At 40.5% G+C, this 22,310-nt stretch overlaps 1 protein-coding gene across 1 annotated transcript in view; it reads left to right on the top strand.

Moving 5' to 3' along the window:
• LOC143297974 (Golgi-associated PDZ and coiled-coil motif-containing protein-like) overlaps positions 1-12,634 on the top strand; it is a 44,464-nt gene extending 31,830 nt beyond the window's left edge. The window contains exons 4-9 of the mRNA XM_076610605.1: positions 2,773-2,938; positions 6,229-6,324; positions 8,125-8,289; positions 9,073-9,164; positions 9,524-9,688; positions 10,576-12,634. Of these exons, the coding sequence (XP_076466720.1) occupies positions 2,773-2,938; positions 6,229-6,324; positions 8,125-8,289; positions 9,073-9,164; positions 9,524-9,688; positions 10,576-10,759 (868 nt within the window). The 3' untranslated portion in view covers positions 10,760-12,634. The remainder of the gene's footprint in view (positions 1-2,772; positions 2,939-6,228; positions 6,325-8,124; positions 8,290-9,072; positions 9,165-9,523; positions 9,689-10,575) is intronic.
• The last annotated feature ends 9,676 nt before the right edge of the window (positions 12,635-22,310 follow it).

The raw sequence follows: 22,310 nt of genomic DNA, 5'->3' as shown, positions 1-22,310 counted from the left end.
TGTGTATACCCGTGCATGAAAAACAAGATTTGTTGAACTATGGTGTATTCAAGTTAACATGGGTGGAACAAGCAAAGTCACAGATAGTTAGAAGAGTGCACAGAGGAATGTATGGGGGGGTTGCACCATATGCCACCCACCAGCCAAGGTCCCGACCTGCTACAGATTCATTTTTTTGCCTGTCGCCTGTGGTGATTCAGTATATGTATATATATTTATATAAAGAATTGGGCTGGCTTGTGATGTCACTTGCTGTGCAAACTAACCTCCCATTTGGAGGTACATTAGGACCAACATGAGCATAAATGAGAGCTTTTTAAAACCACCATCCCACCCCAAACGCAAATATGGTTTTTAAGGTTAAAAGATTAACCAAGGCTGTTTTTTGATGCTTTCACCATTACTTTATGGACTTGGGTTTATTATTTAAGAATAGATATATATACAAAGTATAGATATATATATATACATATATATATATATATATATATATATATATTATATATATACTTTTTTTTTTAATTTAAGGCTTAGTGTATTATGTCTTCAAAATAGGATCAATAGTTTGCTGTCACAATAGTAGAAACAAAATACATAAGAGATGTACATGTACTCAAAAACTTTTTTTTCTTTTAATAGACATCATCTTAGTAGTGGAGCAAGACTGTGGTGAAGGGAGACCATCACTATGTCCTACTCATGACAATTCCCATGAATCTGCCCTCACCAAAGATTTTCACACAGAATTGTGTTATTGTTAGGGTGGAGGGAAATTTGGAACCGAAATCCCCCACCCCCACCCCCACCTTCCATTCATCAGTGCAAGGCAGTGAGACCCACACAGGTGAAGACTTGTTTCATTTTATGATGATCCTGCAGAACAACAGATAGTACTTATGATATTTACTGTTACAGTTATTACTATTTACTCATTCTGAGGATGTCGGAGAACAACAGACAATGCTTATGTTATTTACTGTTTTAGTTGTTACTTTTCACTGATTCTAAGGATGTTGTTACCTCGCTTAATGTCATCTCTTCAGGTTTTTGTTTACATGTGTGTGTATGTGTTTTTAAACATAACTTTGCCCAGTTATTTCATCATATAATACCAAGCTTTGTAAATACTCTGTTTCTGATGTTGGAACATGCAACATGCAACACACACTTACTGCACGAACGGTGACTGCATTTTTTCCCCTCCCCTCACACACATGCATGCACATACTTGCATGCATGAACAGTGACTTTATTTTCTGCACAAAGGATCTTGTATTTTTGTTTGCTTGAGAGAGAAAGATAGATAGACTTTGAACAGGCAGGTCGACCAGAAAGACAGAGTATGGAGTGAGAGAAAATACCTCTGAACACTGGTCAGGGAGACTCACACATCACAATGAATGAGAGGGAAGCGACATTGAGAAAGAGCAGAGAGGAAATACTCTAAAACCTCAAATCTCCATTGTCAGACATTGAGCTCTGTTCTAAAGAATGCAGTGTGCGGGGGGTGTGAGACAGAAAATGAGAAATAAACATCCCCATCCCATATACACCCCATTTTCCACAGCTCAAACCATTAATTAAATGACAGCTCAATCTGATTTATAATAAAACCTCTCTGCTTGGTAGAAGACCTGTCTCCCCCCCCCCCAAGCCTCCCACTCCCCACCCCCCACCCCCGTGTCTACCACTTTTGTTAGCCTTCCTTGACTGACAAGGCAGTCACCCAGACCTGTCAGTTATGAAATCGGATACTTGTTCTGGTCCTGATCAGTGCCACCACCACTGTCAATGTTCTGTCCAAGTCCTAGTCACAACATATTGTGTGCTAACTGAGAGAAGGAAACTGAAGCCTCAGGGCCTGCCACTGTGTTCTTGTTGGTCAGCCTCTTCAGTTGTGGCACACCGAGCATTGTCCACTGAGTTGAGCTTCCAGGAAAAAGCTACCCCTACATAAGGCTGTGACATGCTATATAGATTACAGGAAATGCGACCCTCCCCCTCCCCAGAACAGTGCACAGTTATAAACAGAGCCCACTGGTTGTTGCAGGGGAAAATGCTACTGAGACATAAGTCTGTAACATGCTATGGGGATTGATTCATTATGCCCTGCACCCCCGATCATTGCTGTGGCATCAAAATTCATCTCAGAATGGTTTTCATGTTCCTACATATGCATTAGTATGGCATGGAAGCCTGCTGAGGCTGTAAACTCAACAGGGTTGAATGGATTAAAGGAAAGGCAAGACAGGGGAATAAAAGCTACCAGTTCATAGGACTGTGACATGCTATATGGCTTAAAAGAAATGCAACCCCCAAAGCAAGGCACAGTCTACAGGAAGCGGTCATGTTGGGTCATCTGTGGAGTCATAGGAAGGACACTGCAGGACGCATTGCATCGCCTGATGGACATGCTGCATTTTAAAGTTTAGTCAAAGGTTACCCACTGTCGGTTTACCTTAAGTTTAAGAAAATATGTGGTCTAGCTGGTACAGTGGTAGCAAAACAACCCCCCACCCCTCCAAAAAAGGGACAAAAGGCAAGAGAATTAAAGGGTCATATTCCATGGCATCAGCATTACAGGTATGTCTTTGTTGAAGGTAAGGCAGGATAGATGTCCCCAAAGCATGATGAAGTTGAACCAGAACTTTAAAAAAATAAAAAATAAAAAAAAAGAAGAAGAAAGAAAAGAAGGCAAAGAAAGAAACAAAAAGGTCACATCCCATTACCATCAGCATCACAGGCTGCAGCATGTCTTTGTCTTTGCTCCAGAATACAGCAGATCCAGCTGCTGGGGAGAGACATGAGGGGCGCGGAGCACGACAAACTCTGGAACCAGTTGGAGGCGGAGATTCACCTCCACCGCCACAAGACGGTCATCCGCGCCTGTCGGGGAAGGGCCAACCGCAAGAAGAAGCTGCCCATTCCTCCAGGACATGTGAGGGATTTGGCTCTTTTTTTCTTTTTTTCTTTTTCTTTTTTTTGTTTTGTTTTGAAGTTGGGCTGAAATATTCTTCAGTTGTTTCCATGTAGAAGTAGCTGTTTTGTATTATCATATTTCCATGTAGAAGTAGCTGTTTTGTATTATCAGTGTGTGCTGCTCAGTAGGTAGGGAAACAACGTGTTTCTTTGCTTCCTGTTCTTTGTATGTTTGTTGATATTTAGCAGGAGATCTTATGGTTGGGTTGATTGTTTTGTATGGAAGAGAAGTTTCTTCTGAGTGTGTTTTTTTGTGTGCGTTTTTGCTGCCCCATCGTCTCTGCCCCATTTCAGTGGCATTACTCCCATGCTGCTCATTTCAAATTCATTCACAGCCACACCCAGGTTCATTTATCACAGTCCTAGCGTCAGCAGCCCACAGGAAACCATGATTTATGTTAGGTTGCCAGAAAGCCACACATCAGAAGAGATCCTGCACTGCTGCAAAGTCTCTTCAGTGGTGTTCATATCCTTAGTCTGTGTCAACAGTGTACAAAAACATGAACACACATAGCATGCACCCACCCGTGAAAATGGAGTGTGGCTGCCTGGTTGGCCGGGGTAGTGGGGGATGAGGCGGTCTGAACATGATAAAGTCCACATGCAGAAAAGAGTTGCAGCCTGTGGACACAGAACAAGACTGCAGAAGAGGAGAGTGAGTGAAAATAAACAGACCAACAAAACTTTCAAACAGTTTAAAAGGATTCTGTACCAAAGCAAACAGGCAGGGCAGCTCCATGGGTTCTTCCAACAGGTTGAACACTAGAGCACAAACAGACAAGTGCACAGAGAGTGCAACACTTGGATGTCTTAAACTGGGGAACGATTGTTGTGTTGTGAACTGCGGAGGAGTGTTTGGTTTTGTTGTCTTGTGTTTGTTGGCACGAGTGGTGTGTTGAGCCTGTCGAAGGATCCTGTGGTGGAAAGCTGTGCGTTGTTGGGTTTGGGTTTTGTGAGTTCCTGGCTGTGTTTTTTGTTTGTTGTGTGTGTGTTTTATGTTGTAGTTTTTTTTCATTTTGTCGTTGTTTTGTTGTTCTTCCCCCCCCCCACCCCCCCCCCCCCCCCCTTCTAATTACATGTAATTTCTCCTCCTATGTTATCACATTTTTCTGACTTTTCCTTTCTTCTTTAATACCCACCTCATCATTCTGTAGCACCTCCCTTTTTCTCTCTCTTTCCCTGCATATCTCTATTTCTCTGTGTATCGAAGCATTAACAGCTTGGTGGGTAGGTGTTGTGTAAGTATGATTATCAATCAATCAGTTTCTTTCTCTCTTACACACACACACACACACACACATGCACATTATAAGTATGCATATCAATCAATCAGTCTCTTTTTCTCTCTCTCTCACACACACACACACACACACACACACACACGCACATTATAAGTATGCATATCAATCAATCAGTCTCTTTCTCTCTTACACGCACACACACACCCTGTCACACACGCACACACACACACACACATGAACAGACTTCTCTTTCAACCTGTGTTTATTCAGACAGTTTCAGCTTCAACAGGGTAAGTCTTGGGAGAGTATGTGTTGCGGGGGAGGGAGGAAGATGTCACTGCATTGTTTACCGATCCATAAACACCCCAGATAATCACATCAGCGGGGACACAGGATGCACAGGTGGGGAACAGAAGTGGATGGGGAAGGGGGAGGGGGAGTAAAGAAACATAACCATGTGCTTTAAATTAATGAATGATCCGACTCCCTGTTGCTTCTTTGGGCTCTATCAACTCTGCTCACATTCTCTTCAATTCCTGTACTGTTGTTTGTTGTGGAAACACAGCACAAAGGAAACACACTTCCTCTCTACTTGTCAGCTTGTTAGAGAAAAATCATATGGCAATGCGTGGCAACACTCTTTCTCTCTGCTCGTCAGCTTGTTAGAGAGCTGAATTATATGGCAACACACTTTCTCTGTACTCGTCAGTTGTTACAGAACTGAATTATGTGGCAACACACTTTCTCTGTACTCGTCAGTTGTTACAGAACTGAATTATGTGGCAACACACTCTCTCTGTACTCGTCAGTTGTTACAGAACTGAATTATGTGGAACACACTCTCTCTCTACTCGTCAGTTGTTACAGAACTGAATTATGTGGCAACACACTTTCTCTGTACTCGTCAGTTGTTACAGAACTGAATTATGTGGCAACACACTTTCTCTGTACTCGTCAGTTGTTACAGAACTGAATTATGTGGCAACACACTTTCTCTGTACTCGTCAGTTGTTACAGAACTGAATTATGTGGAACACACTCTCTCTCTACTCGTCAGTTGTTACAGAACTGAATTATGTGGCAACACACTTTTTCTGTACTTGTCAGTTGTTACAGAACTGAATTATGTGGCAACACACTTTCTCTGTACTCGTCAGTTGTTACAGAACTGAATTATATGGCAACACACTTTCTCTGTACTCGTCAGTTGTTACAGAACTGAATTATGTGATAACACTCTTTCTCTCTACTTGTCAGTTGTTACAGAACTGAATTATATGGTAACACTCTTTCTCTCTACTCGTCAGTTGTTACGGAACTGAATTATGTGATAACACTCTTTCTCTCTACTCGTCAGTTATTACAGAACTGAATTATATGATAACACACTCTCTCTCTACTCGTCAGTTGTTACAGAACTGAATTATATGGTAACACACTCTCTCTCTCTACTCGTCAGTTGTTACAGAACTGAATTATATAGCAACACACTTTCTCTCTACTTGTCAGTTGTTACAGAACTGAATTATGTGATAACACTCTTTCTCTCTACTCGTCAGTTGTTACAGAACTGAATTATATGACAACACTCTTTCTCTCTACTTGTCAGTTGTTACAGAACTGAATTATGTGATAACACTCTTTCTCTCTACTCGTCAGTTGTTACAGAACTAAATTATATAACACACTTTCTCTCTACTCGTCAGTTATTACAGAACTTAATTATATGGCAACACACTTTCTCTCTGCTCGTCAGCTTGTTAGAGATCTGAATTCTGTGGCAACACACTTTCTCTTTTCTGATCAGCTTGTTACTGAACTGATGTACGTTTCTGGTCAGGAATCTGCCTTGTAGAAAGATGTGGTGTAGTGTGATATATATGGATTTGTCCGACTGCAGTGATGCCTGCTTGAGAAACTGAACATTGATGGTGAGTGTGTGTGTGTGGATATATAGAACACAGTATGGTAGTGACAGCACAGTGTTGACCAATTGCTTCCTGTGCAGGATTTCCAGTCGCTGAAGAGACAGCATGGGCTGGGGGAGATGCGCAAGGTGGTGCTCCAGAAGGGACCGGAGGAGGGACTGGGCATGTCCATCACTGTGAGTCGGGGTTTTTTTGTGCGTGTAGTTGTTGGGTTTTTTTTTCAACATTTTGTTTCATTTTATATTTATTTGGTTATTTTGATTCTCTCTTTTTTTTCCTTTTTTTTTCATTCCTTTTCTTGTTTAAAAATGTTTTTAATGACATTTTATTTTGTTTTGTTTTGTTTTCCTTTGTTTTTCTTTTTTTTCATATTTTTTGTTAACTGGGTCTCTTTACGTGTGTGTGTTAGTGTATGTCTGTCTGTGTGTCTGTGTGTGTGCTGATATTTTGTGTTTGTGTGTGGTTTTTGTTTTTTGGTGTGTCTTCTTTGTTTTCGTTGTTTTGTTTTTCTGTTTGTGAAAGTGTCATGAGTCATACCAGTCAGGAAAAAGCTTAGCAAACCATCTAATCATGAGACAGCCCATGTCCATCACAGTCTGCAGCGCCCTTCACTAGACTGCGTGGTGTCCAAACCAGTGGGTTTATCTGTCGGGATGGAGGAATGCTAACAACCACTGTTTTGTTTGAGATAATGGGTCTGATGGGTTGGGAGGGGGATGTGTCAGGTTGGGGGAGGGGTGGGGGTGGGGTCTGCCCCCCACCCCACCCCCACCCCACCTTCCACGCCCCCCTTCATCCCACCCCCTCCTCCATGGCTGTTGGAAATGGTAGGTGTCTGTTCTACACAGGATGAGTTCCGGTCTTGATTCTTGTCAGTGGTGCTGCTGCGATTTTGTGCATATTGTGTGTCTGTGTCTGTGTGTGTGTAAAAACTTCCGGTATGTGGGTGGGTGGTGGATTGTATTGTATTTAATTTTTGCCACAACAGATTTCTCTTGGGCTGTTGTTACTACTGTGGGCTGCTCTTTCCAGGGAGAGTGTGTCGCTACAGTGTACCACCACCTGTTTTTACTGTCTGCAAGTGTATTTTGTTTTCGTATCAAAGTTGGATTTTTCTACAGAATTTTCCCAGGGACAGTCTTTTTGTTGCTATGGGTTCTTTTACATGTACTAAGTGCATGCTGCACATAGGACGTTGGCTTATCATATCATCCAAATGACTAGCATTCAGACCATCGCTCAGTGTCTGCTAGAGGGGGAGAAAATACAGGCAGGTGTGAAACTGGAACCTGCGTGCTCAGATTCTCTCACTTCATTTGTGGATGTGTTACCACAAGGCCAGCACACCAGTAGGCTGAATTTGTGTGTGTGTTTGCATATTTGTTTGTTGTTGTTTTTTATGCACAGGGAGGGTGTACATATGTGTGTGTGTGTGTGTGTGAGAGTGAGTGTGCAAAAAGTATGGACATAATGATGTCCTACAATTAATAAAGTATTACTGAAAGAAATTGAATCGAATTATGTCAAAACAAAACGTTTTGGGCTGCATACATTCATTTTAACTACTTCCTTTTTTTTCTTCTTTTTTTTTTCTATCATTACCACATCAGAAAATAAACTGATTTGCATGAAAGTTGGGGGAGGGGGTCCTTTTTCCATAGCAAATAATGTACAGTATGCCAGGTACCATCTGAAGATGAGCAATATTTAGTTTGGTTTTGGTTTTGAAAGAAAAGGAAAAGGGAAAAGAGGTGACAGTTTTGACACAGAGGAATTCAGTGATGGAAGGAGACCGAATAGATTATATATATGTGAGAGAGAGGGAGAGAAAGAGAGAGAGAGAGAGGGTGTGTGTTCTGTAGAATAAAAGAGAGTTACTGCAAGCTTTTCAGAGATAAGAAGTGCTGTCATTACAGGTTTTCAAACAAACAAACCATCTGCTTTTAACACAGAGGGGAATACACTTTTTTCTCCAGGGGGGCAAGGAACACGGGGTGCCTATCCTGATATCCGAAATCCATGAGGGCCAGCCAGCAGACCGGTGCCAGGAGCTGTACGTGGGGGACGCCATCCTGTCCGTCAACAGCCACGACCTGCGCAACGCCAAGCATGCAGAGGCTGTGCAGCTGCTGTCACAACAGGTGAACACACACAAACGCACACACACACGCACATGCACACACGCACGCAGTCACACACACTCACACGCACACATGCACACGTAAACACTCTCACACACACACACACACACACACACACACACGCACACACATGCACACGTAAACACACACACACTCACACACACGCGCACACTCACACGCATGCACATGCACATGTGCACACGCGCCGCACACACACACACACACACACACACACACAGAGTGATGCCTGATGTGCCCATTTCAAGGTGTTTCTTGTTGTTACCACCAGTTCAAACTTTGTTCTGATGTTCTACTTATTTCAGAATTGTTCTGACAAGTTCCTTTTTGGCTTGCATGGATGACCCGCCTGTGTGGACAGAACTGTGGGTGACACTGTGTAGCTGTGTGTAAGCAGAATCTCTATTGATGGAGGAAAAATTAACCTTGCAGGTGCTGTAACAGCCGCTGACTGTGATGTGTGCATGTTTGTGCAGGTGTGTGTGTGTGTGTGTTTGTGTATGGGTGTATCTCTCTCTCTCTCTCTGCCTGTCTGTCTGGCTTTTTGTCTCTCTCTTTCTCTCTGTCTGTCTGTCTCTCTCTCTCTCTCTCTCTCTCTCTCTAACTCTGTCTCTAACCTAACACACACGCACACATGCATGCAAGACCGCACTTGCACACACACATGCAAAACATAAAAGTGAAGAGACAGAGATTAAAAAAAAAAGAAAAAAAGAAAGAAACAAAGTAGAATGGTCATGTTTGTGTTTCCTGTTCCTTGTCCAGCAAGGGGAGATCAACATGGAAGTGATGTTTGTGGCCCCTGATGAGGACAGTGAGGACGACAACAATGAATATGAAGATGAGCATGGTTTCAGGTGAGAATCTCACTAGTTGTACAAAAACGGACCGCTTCATTTTACACACTTCATTTTTGTCCCTTTTTCTTTTCATAAATTGGATAGGAGGGTGGGGTGGGGCGGGGGGCTTTATTATGTATGATCAGTGAAATTCTTCCATTTCATAAATCTGCTGTGCCATAGTATAACACAAAGAATTTACAGTATCTTAGGTACATATGTGTGAGAAGTGTGATGTTTGTGAGGTGATATGTGTGAAGGCAGTGTGATGTGTGTGGTGGTGTGATGTGTGTAGCGGTGTAATGTGTAAGTGGTATGATGTGTGTGTCAAAGAGAGTTCAAGTGTGTGTGAGGCATGACATGTATGGGGTGTGCAGGTACAGAATCTACGATGACGACGTGCTGAACACCAGCAGTGGTGGGGCGGACAGCGGCAATAAGAAGGACAGCAGCACCACCCCCTCCAAGCCCCAGGCAAACGGTCCTGTGACCCCCGCCAAAGTGAATGGAACGGCCCAGTCCTCCTCCTCCACCACACCACAGTCAGTGCCCTAAGTCATTGCTGGCTGGTCATTTCATGTGGCTGCTTCTTTCTGTGTCTGTACTCTTGAGCACAGATGCCAGCTGTTACAATTTCACCATATTTTGTTACGTTCGATTGCAGTTTGTTCCAACGTTATGCCAATGTCAAAATTGTTCTGACAATTTTGATTACATAGCATGGTCACATGTTTTCCTGTTGTAACATTACCCAGATGCTCTAGAACTATCGATCACGATGCCAGGGCAGTCACAACTAACCTTGTTTCATTTGATGATGCTCAGCTGATTATGTGCACGTTTACATTGAAACAGCATTGAGTGGACCAGTCAGCTTAATCGTAGCAGTTACATCGTGTTGCAGGCCCAAGTGTTCGTGTGCCTTGTAGATGAAATGTACATTTGCTGATATGGTTCAGTCTGAGTGTTCCTACCGAATTTAAAATGTTTCTACCAAATTTCCTGATTGTTCCTACAGATGCTTGACAGGGGTTCACATCTCTGTCTTGAGCAAAGCGGAAATGTGTGGCTTGAGTTTGAAGTTCAGTTACTACTCGTTTTTTGTGTAGTTTTCAGTGGTGTCATTGATTTTACTGAATAGAAAGTGATGTGGCCCCAAAAGGAAGGGAAGGAAGAAAAGGGAGGAAGGGAGGGAATCACAAGTATATAGGTGTGTATGCTGGCAAGTGTGCTGTATGTCTGCACACAGAGGAGAGGTGAACTGGGGTGGTGGGGAGCACGTGCAGGGTATGTCTTCGTGCTTGTGTTTTGTGTTTTTACACATTGGCAAGGAAATATTCCTTATTAAAGTCTGGTTAATATTTATGCACAAGAAAAGGATGGTTGACGCTGTGCCGATATGACAGGACGGACCGGTGTTTACTTTCAGAGCTGGGTCGGCAGAAGAGGCCTCTCCTGCAGCAGCCAACAAAAGCAGCAGCAGCACTTCCAAGCCCCCAGCCAGCAGCACCGCATCGCCACAACCATCTCCCACGTCTCCAACACCACCAACGGCCACCCCTAAAGCGGCCAGCGGGGGTGGCCAGGCATCGGCTACTGCGGCCACCAGCTAACAACATGGCCCCCAGGAGAGCATGAGCATGCACAGGAGGGGAGAGGGGGGGGGGTGTTGTGGGCCCAGGAAGAACACGCAGCCATTCTTGATTGATGGGGGAATGGTTTTGGGTTTTTTTTTCTTGGAGTTCCATTGCTTGGATTGTTTCTGGAAGTTCTTGTTTTCTTGTCCATAGGAGCAATGGAGGGTATGGTGTCAGTTTGTTTGAATGTGTGTGAGTGACACGTGTGTGTGTGTGTGTGAATATTTGCTAATCTTGAGGGTTTTAATGGTGATGAGAAGTCTGCGAGAAGGCTTTGTTGAAAGAGAGATTATATCCACAGCCACCAATGACATCACTGAAGTCATGGATATGTTGTGTTGCAACAGATGCTGGCTTTCTTTCAGTGGTGCGCTTTCAAAAAGGTTCTTTGCTTTTTATGCGCGTTCGGTTACATTCAGCATGCAAGAAAGAAGAGTTTACATATGCGCACACTTGCCAAGGGAAGAAATGTGATGGGTCTGCCATGCTCTTGGTTAAATTATTCACATTGTTTGTTTCACATATTTCCATGTTTGAATGTTTTTTATGACTTTGTGAACTCCAGTTTTAAGATAAGATATTGTCCATTTCTTTTTTCCTTTTTTTTTAAAAGATACTGTTTTGGGGGCTTTGAGAGGCCCACATATGGGACCACAAAGATAGCAAAATGTGTATAAGAGACGGGAAGGTGTTTATTTAAACCATCCAGTTTGATACTTCAAGTGTAAAATCAATGAACTAACAGTGAAGATGAGTTTTTTGTTGTTGTTTTTTTCCTTTCATCACAGGCAGATGTTGCTGTAGACATGCAACATTGGATGATCAACTCTGTGGAAAATACGTTTAGATAGGAAGTCGCAGAAATGATGATTATACAATGTTTAGATTCCTTTGTTTGTGTTGAAAAGAAATATAAACACTTTTCTTTTTTAATCAAAACATGACAGTGTGTATTGTACCAGCATTCATATATCCCTCAAGAATGAAACCTGATCATCTTTTTCATGGACTACTTCATCACAAGACATGGTTGTCCTTCACTTCCTCTGTCAGTCTTTCCAGTCGTTTGTCAATTTTCTTATCAAAATGGAAGTTGTGAAAAGTCCAAGTAGTCATTATCTGTCTGATCTTAAGAGCATCCTAAATGACATGAGTGTTTTGCGGACAAGAATTTTATTCATGGATGAATAAAGAGGTAGATGATTAGTTGGACCAACCAAGGAGAAAATGCACTTTAATATGTACACTGTTTGTTGAGAACTTCAGATTTCATCAAGACTGTTAACAGAATATACACTATCTCTGGCTCTCTTGCAGTATAGGAAGAGATGTGTGGAAAAATGTTTGGGGAATTGGGGGAAAGATGGGCAGGGTTTTCTTGAGTGCGTGTCTATGTCTTTCACTCTCTGTGTTTCTGTATTCCAATATGCGTGAGAAACCGAGATAATCTGTGATGAGCATGCATACAGAGAGTGAGATAAAGACATTGATCGATTATTTGTGCATGTGTATTTGTGCATGCATGTGTGTGTGTGTGTGTGCATTGGAATGAGACAAAAAAACATGTGAATAACCATAGTGTATGTGACTGTACTTTTGTGTTTTGTACAGTGACGGTTGTGGTGGCATACATGACCACAGATATGTGTGTGTAACAGTACCAGACACACACATACATACACACACACTGACTATGAAATGATGCAGCGCCAAGTGTAATGAAGTATGGAATCCTTTGTGTTTCGAACTTTTGGCCAACAACAGCTGATTTAGCCTTACTGATAATAGGAAAGAAAATCTGAATGAAAGAGATATAGAGGACATGTGGACAGTGGGAAGGTCTCTTCCTCTTTCTCTGTTTCTTTCATTCTTTCATTTCCCTTCTTGTCCCTCTCTCTCTCTCTCTCTCTCTCTCTCTCTCTCTCTCTCTCTCTCACACACACACACACACACACACTTTTCTTGTGCACTCTCCGTCTCTTCTAGCGCTTCTGTCCCTCTCTTTCTTCTTGTTCAGGTTGACTTTCTGTAGGTGGCTTTTAACATTGCATGTGTCCCCATCTGTACAAACATCATCAGCGGAGATTCACCACTTGTTAATTTGTGGAATCTCTCTTTCTCTCTCTCTCTGTATATATATATATATATATATGTGTGTGTGTGTGTGTGTGAATACTTTTATTTTCAAAGAAATTTGCCTTTCTGGTCTTATAATTTGGTGTAGGGTGACTGGAGATATAGAATCATTTTAAATCAATCTAGTCTATAGTGATATCTTATTTGGATTTTTCTTTTTTTTTCTTTTGTCCTTTGGTGTTGAGATAATTTATTTAGTTATTTATTTTTTTATCTGTGTGTATATTTGTGCCCATGTGTGTATGTGTGCGGGAGTACAAACACCATGATGTCGAAAGCATGAGCATGTTATTTCCTGGAAGAGCACACAGTTCATTTGATGTAAAACAAAGTGACACTGAGCCACCTGCAACACACAATACAGAATCCGCCAGTCCTAACAGACCCTTGTTCAGTCTTTACTTGAGAATGTTAAGAAATGTTACCAACAACATTCATTTCTCCTTGCAGAAAATATACAATTAACATTAAACTCTGAACTTCACAGAGTTTATTAACCAAACAATGCAGTCATCAGTTCAGACAACTTGTGCACATCTTTGAAACATTTTTCTGTTTGTGTACATGCATGCAAATAAACATTATGTGTTAATATATATGAGTATATGCTGTTTGCAAATATACAGTTTCAGTACATGCTACTTTGTATGTGTGTGTATGTATGTATTTGTCTGTGTGTGTGTGTGCATGTGTGCACGCCCATGAATGCCGATATGTATGTCTGTGAAAAGGAAAGACAGTTCACTTGCCTGTGTTTACCTCAGAGCAGTTTAAAAACTGTTGGGTGGAAATCTATTTGTCAGTAAGAATCAGGACAGAAGGAGGGATTTCCACTACAAATCTGGTGATACATACGCTGCCCCAACTGAGCTTTCCATATCTAGGATGCGAGTGCCAAAAAGAGAAAACAGAACACCTTACGATAATTTCTGATGCCAACAGATGTGCTGGTGTGTGGTGCTAAAACTTTTGCTCATTCATTTCTGGATGATTTGTTTGCTAATGGTTTCACTGTGGGGTGTGTGTGTGTGTGTGTGTGTGTGCACATTTGTGTGGTGTGGTATTTGCTTGTGTGTGTGTTGTTGTTTTTTGTTTGTGTGTGTGTGTGTGATACCTACAAACTGCTCAGAATAAGCCTGCCTATGTTCCTGATCTCTTTCCAACCCAATCCCAAATACTTCAGAGCTGTTGTACCAATATCCTCTCATGATGCTAAATTAACAATAATGATAATAATAACGCCTGGATAAATGCAGGATGTAAGAGCAAGTGAAAATGAAGAACAGCATTTTGCAGTCTGTGTGGAAGCGTAGTCTTTGGTCTTTTGCTCTGAAGTGAAATTTCCTCCATGAACTGTGGGGATGCCAGTACAAGAGTGGATGTGTGAATGGATGGTGTGAAGCTTCCTCTAATAGTACTACATTATGATTATTACTATCATTGTTATTGTTAATGTTATTATATAAAATCATCTAAACATGTACTGTCATGCAAGTAAATACATACACTGGTAAAATTTTAGTAATTTCCTCTTTTATTTATAGATATGAAATAAGACTTTAAAAGATTTAAAAACCCAAACTGTCTCTACTAATTATCTACAGACTCCACTCCCCATCCTGTCTATCTATTTTTTTTTTTTTTTCTTTTTAAAATCTCTGTTGTTCAGGCTTTGCACTTCCACAAAGACAAATCAAAGGGCTTTTAAACCAGTCGTTAACATGCATGCATAACTCTGATTCAGAGAGATTAAAGACAAAACTTAAAAACACATGTGAACAGAAACCTGGAGACGCTGCAGACTGGAAAGGAGGGAGGAGCTATTTCGGAGAGAGGGGGGTTTTACATGTTCACGTAAGAACACTTTTTTTTTCTTTTTTTTTTTAAATCAGAGGATGTGTTCAAGTTCTGCAAACATGCAGGGCTGTCTCAGCATCCATGGAAGACTTTCTTTTCTTTAAGAACACCATTTAGCATTTAAACTCGAAGGAAAAGCACAGCAACACTCCATGGCTTGGGCATTCACTCTGTATGATCAAAATGTGTGGAATCAGGTACCATTCACTTGTGTCTTGCTGCGTCCCGGCTTGTGGTGTGTTGTGTTTTCTGTATCATGACTGAACACCCATCTCCACAGTATTGCTGTGTTTGTGGACAGTGGGGAAACTCTTTATTATTGTAGCTGTGGAGGGCTGGTTGCTGTACTTGGTGTGAACGATGTCATGCTGTGTTGATACCAATTGTTATAAAATCCATTTCCTTTCAACGTTTCCATGTGGATATGATTTCTCGGTCAGGTAATGTGAACATGAGATAAAACTATAAGTTTGTGGTGTTTGTGCGTTACAAATGTGTGTGTGTGTGTACGCATGTCTTTGTGCAGTGAGATTGTCTTCTTTGACATTCTGTTTTTGTTCCAATGAAAAAACAAGCAAAAAATGTGCATGATACTGTAATATTTCACTTTGAATGAATTAACAGTCTTTTCAGTTTTTTTGCTTGTTTGTTCAGAAGTACACTGATACGCTGCTGCGTAAACTTCAGTAGACTAGTATGTATATGTGAGCTGATGTGGGTGTGTACATAGGATTGAACAGTCCCTGTGACTCATTGATGTAAATTCTGTGGGTGATATTGATGTTGTATTCTACCAACGCATGGGCGCTTTGTAAAATCACCTTTGTACATACTTAATTATGTACCACATTTACCTTTTCTATTTTTTTGAAAAGCAGAGAAATGCAAGTACTCTGCGAATAAACTGTAAGACTGGGCAGTTCTTGTGGCAATAGAGTCCATGTGAAAATGTATTCTGTCATATATGTCATTTCCTTGTTGTTTGGTCTTTTTGTTTGTCTTTGTTTTTGATTTTTATAATTTATTTTCTTTTTCTTTTTTTTTTTATTGTCTGTTGTCTCTTATTATTATTTCTGTTGTTGCCTGATTGTCATTGTTCTGTCGTGTTGGTTAAATGTTTGTCTTTTGATATGAGAATACTGTTTTATCTTAGGGTTGTTGGGTCATTAGATGATGTCATTTAAATCTGCTATTTATGTTATGGTACATGGGAACATTTTTTTTCTTGCCTTTCTCAGATTTATTTTATATGTTCTTCAAAATACTATTATCAATGGGATTTTTCTGTGTTGCTGAAACAAACATTATTTTCACTTGTAATTACTTCACGCACCCACCCACCCTTATTTATTGATGGCGAGTTTTATTTGGCGAGTCATTTCCTGATGAAGCAATGAAACACCCATGTCACTGGCTAGTCTCTGCATTACTGGGTCCAGTGTCAGAATACTTGATGCCATTTTTCTTCTTCCTTTTTTTTTTTTCTCCACCCTAATTCGTGAAAGTACTCCGCAGCCCCCACCCCCTGCTTCCCTCTGTCCCCACCACCACTCCCACCCTCCTCCCCACCAGTGATCATCCTTTCTGTCTTTGGTATGCTCCAGGATCTTTTTTTTAATTTTAATTTTTTATCTTCCTGATGCAGGATTTTTGGATGTGATGTTCGACATTTACAACCACCTTTCTTTTCAAGGTTACTCTTTTTGTTTCTTCTTGCGTCTCTTAGTTTGAAATGTTTTAGTCCTCTGTCCATTTTTGGCCACCAGCCCCCTCGTGGTCAGTTCACAGGAATTTTCCTCCTGTCCTCCCCCAAAGTCTCTGTCTGAGGACCTTGCACTGCATGCCAGTCTGCTTTTGTCGTGAAGTTGTGAACACTGCCGGCTGGTATTTGACTCTCGTTCTGCAGTGAAATCATCATTGTTATTTATTTATGTGTCTTTCCGTGTGTCTTTATTGTTTGTAGTAATTTTTAAAGAAGTATTGTTAGATCTTTTCTGTAATTTCAAGAATTGTTATGTATCATTTTTCAAAAAACAATTTGAATATGTTTTTTATGTAAAATTGTTGTGTTGTTTGGTTTGGTGTTTTTTTTATTGATTCTGGTGACCCATTCAGCTCTAGGGAGTTTACAGCTTTGGACAGCTTTCCTGCCATGTTCATGGTGAAAAATACAGATGATATATTGAAACTGACCAGCTCTTCTTCCAAATGGACACGTGTGAACACAACCAGAGATACTGTAGAAGTTAGTTCCCTTTGCTTGCAGTTCATGTAGCAATGTGGAAACCATTAGATGAGACGAAGTTTGGCGCCTTAGCATTGCTGGGGCACAGGGTTCAGTGAGTTAGGCAGGCTGGCTGGTGCGGTCAGTGTGGCCTAGTCTCCTTGTCTGGAAGAGTTGACGTGTTAGTGAAACTTGACACTGACTTGTGTGTGTTCTGATGTCTGGAAATGATCACTTGGTTTCTGGTCTGCTGCACAAGGTGAACTGAATTGAATCCATTTTTGTACACACTGCTTTTTGTTGTTGTACTTAATATTGGAGTGTGTGTCTTTTTGTGGGTTTGTTTCTTGTGGGTTTTGTTGTTATTGATGGGTTTTTTGTGCTCAATTTGCGGTATTCATTTCTGAAACCTTTTATCTCTGCCAATGTTGTTAAATGTTGTAGGTATTTTCCTTGTATCATTCCATAACTTTTTTTTTTTTACTATTCTTACTTGTCAGCTACATGTAGGTTTGTCAACAGGTGTGTTTGTCTTTTGTTTTTCAATGTGGGATCTGAAAACAAGTCAGCAGTGTTGGTGTTGCTTACCATTTGAATCTCTTGTGTGTTTGGTCACTGCCTGTAACAATTAGGGAAGGAGGGAGGGTGAGTGGGTAGGGTTAAGGCTTTATTTGGTTTCCCTGGATGAAGACTTCACACATCTTTGTTCCAGCATGCTGGCTCTGTATTGCTGTTGCAGGATGGTGCTTTGTGCAATTTGCCAGTGACATTTCATAGGAATTTGTCAGTGTTTTGCGTTTGGCTTTTTGTTTTTATTGTTGCTTTCACAGTGACTAACATTGAATTGAATGCATGGAAGTTGGTTGCTTTCTTTATGTCTACTTTCACTTGCCTGTTGATTGCCATCACATTGTTGTTCGGGAGTTGTTCTTTAGGGTGTTGATGTTGTGTTGTGTGGTTCACAGAATGGCACATGTTATGTATATAAATACACACACCTTATAGGTTCTTTGGTGGGGTGATTCATTAAACTGCTGTTGAACTGATCCACCTGACAGTTCAAGTGGAGAGGTGGCACATGGTGTTTATTTGTATGTCCACCTGATGTTGAATGTGTTTTTGTCTGTATCACTGGTGGTTCTCTGAAGTGTTAGCTTCCTCATCTATTTCTTCTTGGTGGTCATTTGGCTTGATTTATTTCTGTGGAACACATATGTCCAAATGGCTTCTTCTCTTGTTTCTGAATGTTTTTTGGAGGTTAGTCCATTTCCTATGTTAGCCTGCCTGAGCATTGATATCATTTTTTAACCACACAATAAGGCCAGCTATTGGGAAGTCAGGATCTGGAGTAGGACGGTTTTACTGTATGCCAAAGTACAGTTACTTAGCTCTGGAGAACAGTAGCTGCTTCATGAGAGGAAGTTAAAAGAAAGCCTATGTGAAGGTCCTTCTTATCTGCTGGTGTACTCAGTTGAACTGTGACTGGTGTTAATGTATTGGCCAGTCATCGCATACTGCACTTCATGTTAAGTTTGCTCACAAAACGTAGTTTCAGAGAGGACAGTATACTGCCTAGTGCTGCATGATTTGGAGGAGGGGGGTGAATGGGTGGTAACATCAAAACTCACCTAAAGTTGGGACCCATTCCAGTACACTGAACTGGAATTACTGGAGAACTAAAAGTATTTGCGGTTTGTAAACCTGCTGCAAAGAGTATCTATGTTCTTGTTAACAAGCGAGTGTTTCTGATGACAGATTCAAAACCTGGCACCCATGACATGAAACACCTTGCTAGAAATTCTTCGGAGACAGGATTTCTTTTTCCAGAACAACTGGTTCTCTTCGCTTTTAAAGCAGAATGGGGAGATTACCAATTGATTGCGGTTAAGGGAAGAGCAAGACTCGTACCAGCTTGCAAGCAGAAAGTAACAGCAATATTGGAGGGAAACGAAATGTTAAGAGTTCCAATCACAGATTCATAAAAACTGGTGTTTTCCCTGCCCATCATCACGTTGTGGCTCTGGTGGTGTCAGTGTAATCTCCCATTCACGATTTTTACTGGGATGGTCATCCTTGTCAGCTGTATTACCTCGGGTGGATGTTGACATTAAATTTGAATGTAACTAAGATGTGAGAGTCATTTCCTGATTATTCTGTTTTTCTTTAAAAAAAAAAAAAAAAATAAATAAATAAAAATAAGTTCTCTGTGCTGAATCCTTAGTAGTTTGTTGCTATCACAAGTTGCATTTCAGTTGTGGACTTCCATCAGACAAAATGAACTTGGTTCAGTTCAACTCTAGACTTCCATCAGACAAAATGAACTCAGTACTTCATATCAGGATTCAGTTTTGCATCACACAGTGCAAATGCTGCTTGGCACAGATGTTGGGCAGATCATATCCAGCACCTTTGTTAAGAAAATAATAATTTTACATGGCTTTCAACACTTTTTTGTTTGTTTGTTTGAGGCGATGGTTTCTGTGGCCAAGATTTTCCGTGCTTTCCCCCTACAAGACATAATGTACCCAGTGGTCTCTGACCTCTTTTTGCAGTGAAGACCTGCTAGTCCTCAGATGTTATTTTACCATGAACCAACACTATTCCAAGAGCTTTGTTGTTTATTTGTTGGTGTTTTTTTATGTCATAGCCGTATATATGTGTGCTACCTTTCAAGTTTGCATGCGTTTGTAAAGTGTACCTAGGTCAGGTTTCATTAGTGATCATAGCAGTGCTAAGAATGTGTAAAATTTTTCCAAAGTCTGTGGAATAAGAGTTGGGAAATTTTTTACTGTTTAGCAAATAAAATGCATGCTAAGATCGCTTGTGTAACCCAGCCCAGGTCTGTTGAAAGGTTTTGTTTGTTTCAAGTGCCTTGAGTGTCCCGTCATGGAAATCCTGTGTACATAGTGGAGGATCAGTGTTACCATGTCAAACGTCGTAATACATGCAATTCTCCCTTCCTGTACATCCAGAGAGGAAGTCAAGTCTCCAGTATCAGTGGCGTGATTTTACAGTTTCACTTTTTATCTTTTTATAAGGGAAAGGGCTTAACATAACAAAAAAAATATATATATATAAAAATAATGAAATAAAATGTACGCTTGGTTACGTAATTAGTTGTAGTTTTTTTTTCATTTTAGAAACCTAGTCAAAGGGGAGTGGGGAACATTACTTTGTTCATGATGTTTGTGTATGTATACATGTTGAATGAAAATAATACATGTTCACTTCATCAGTCTCTCCCTTTCTTCATCCAGTGAACACAACTGCAAAAAAGAAAATGTTTGGAAACAAGGTTCAAAACAAGGTTATACTTTGTGGTATTGTTGTTATTCCTTTCTTGTGTGTCTGCGCCACCCACTGAGCAGTTGACTCAAATTTTCATATGAATTACACAAGCCCATCCCTCCCTCACCAATCCCTCAAAAAACATAAACTAAAATAAAGTAAATGTTCTGTTCACCATCTGCCCCATCAACCCACCTCCCCTCTCTCCCCTGCTTTCCAGTGCACACACAAGAGAGTGGTCAGTGAATAAGAAAGAAACGTCTGGGAGCACAGCATATAATTTATCACTGTTTTTCATGAAAAATCGTTTTAAAATAATGATCATTTTTTTTCTGTCATTTAGAAACAGTACATAGTATTGGAATACTCCCCCCCCCTCCCCCCCATTTTTTTTTTAATCATTGCATATGGCTGCTTCATGAATTTACAAACTCTTGTACTGACAGTATTGGAGAGAAAAAAAATCTGAGCATTTGTATTTTTCATCAAAAGAAGCTGAGATGTTTTGCATTATTACCCTTGTTGTTGCCTGTAACGAGGAAAACAAACATATAAAATGTGTATTCAATCAATGTAAATGTGTTTGTGCTCCTCCCCCTTCATCCCCCCATCCCCTCCTCCTTGCATTGACAAAAAGTGCAATTCCAGGCGCCTGTTTTGGACTTCACATGCTATGTGATATAAAACCAGAGAAAGGAAGATTCTTGGTGGGATTTGTATATGGCAGTTGACACACTGCGCTGAACTGAGTGTTTATGTGAGTGAAAGAGGTGAGTCTTTGGCCATTCAGGTGGTTCAGTTTGTAATACATGAAAAGTGTTCAGATTCATGTTTGTGTAATTGTGCATTTCATTATGGAGCATTGAATGCTCTTCTTATCCTCTCCATGGGTTGCTAGTTGATATGACTGGAGTGTATTTTGCTGATGATTAATTAGGTCCATAACTGGTAGATGGGCCAACACTAAAACTTTACTGACAGGACAAATCGGAGAGAAAAAACCATGAAACAATTATTATTGTTGTTGCAGTTATTCATACTTATTTGTACAAAGGATCACTATCAAACTCCAAGCATCAAAAGAGAGCAAACATTTCTATATCAGATCCAAGCACAAGAGCGACCCAGAAAAAAAAAACCTCAATTTTTTTTTCTGATTTGGACAGTTGATAGTGCTAGTTATCTGATCACACATGTCAGGCAGCTTAGCTAACCACATACATTTCCTGTATCATTTCCTTTACACATTTAGAAATACTCATTAGAGTAACTTCAGTAATTACTAAATCAAAACATGTGATATTATTAATTATATAACTGTTCCAATATGTTCTTCCAATCTCAAGTCCTGACTAAGCACGTTGGGTTATGCTGCTGGTTGGCATCTGCTTAGCAGATGTGGTGTAGCGTATATGGATTTGTCCAAACGAAAGTAACGCCTCCTTGAGTAACTGAACTGAACTTCCAATGTCTTATATTTCTTTCTTATACTGTGAAAAAAGATTGACTCTGTTGATGTGCCAAGAAAGACCTGATGTACCACAAATGGAAATCACAGTTGAATCAGTTGGTCTTATTTCAGTGTAAACATTTTAAACCATTTCTGTGGTTTTCAAATAAACGGGTTGTGTTAGGATCTGTCAAGTTAACTAAGGAATGTTGTGTGGGGCCCTATTATGATCCAAAGACCTACTGTCAGTGTGTGCATGGATATTGTCACCAGTGTATGCATGATCATTGTCAGAGATGTTCATAATTTTTCTGTGCTACTGTTCTTGTAATCATGAGGGGGATGCAGATATTAAAGTTTTTTGTGTGTTAAAAAGATGTGGTTGGAGTGGTGCTGAGCGGATGTGTGAAGATTCAGATCAGAATATTGATCATACTTTGACAAGGTCATGACTGACCGCTGATGCATCAAGAAAGGTTTTGGTGGGGGTTTTTTGTTTTTTTTGTTTTTGTAAAGAAAAAAAGTGTGCTTCTCTCATAACAGCAATAGGTGATAAATGCTTGATAAACATT

Source organism: Babylonia areolata, chromosome 23 (assembly GCF_041734735.1).
Source record: "Babylonia areolata isolate BAREFJ2019XMU chromosome 23, ASM4173473v1, whole genome shotgun sequence".
In the NCBI taxonomy this organism is placed as follows: domain Eukaryota; kingdom Metazoa; phylum Mollusca; class Gastropoda; order Neogastropoda; family Buccinidae; genus Babylonia; species Babylonia areolata.
The sequence above is the reverse complement of the archived record's forward strand: the minus strand, read 5'-3'. Positions and strand labels throughout refer to the sequence as shown.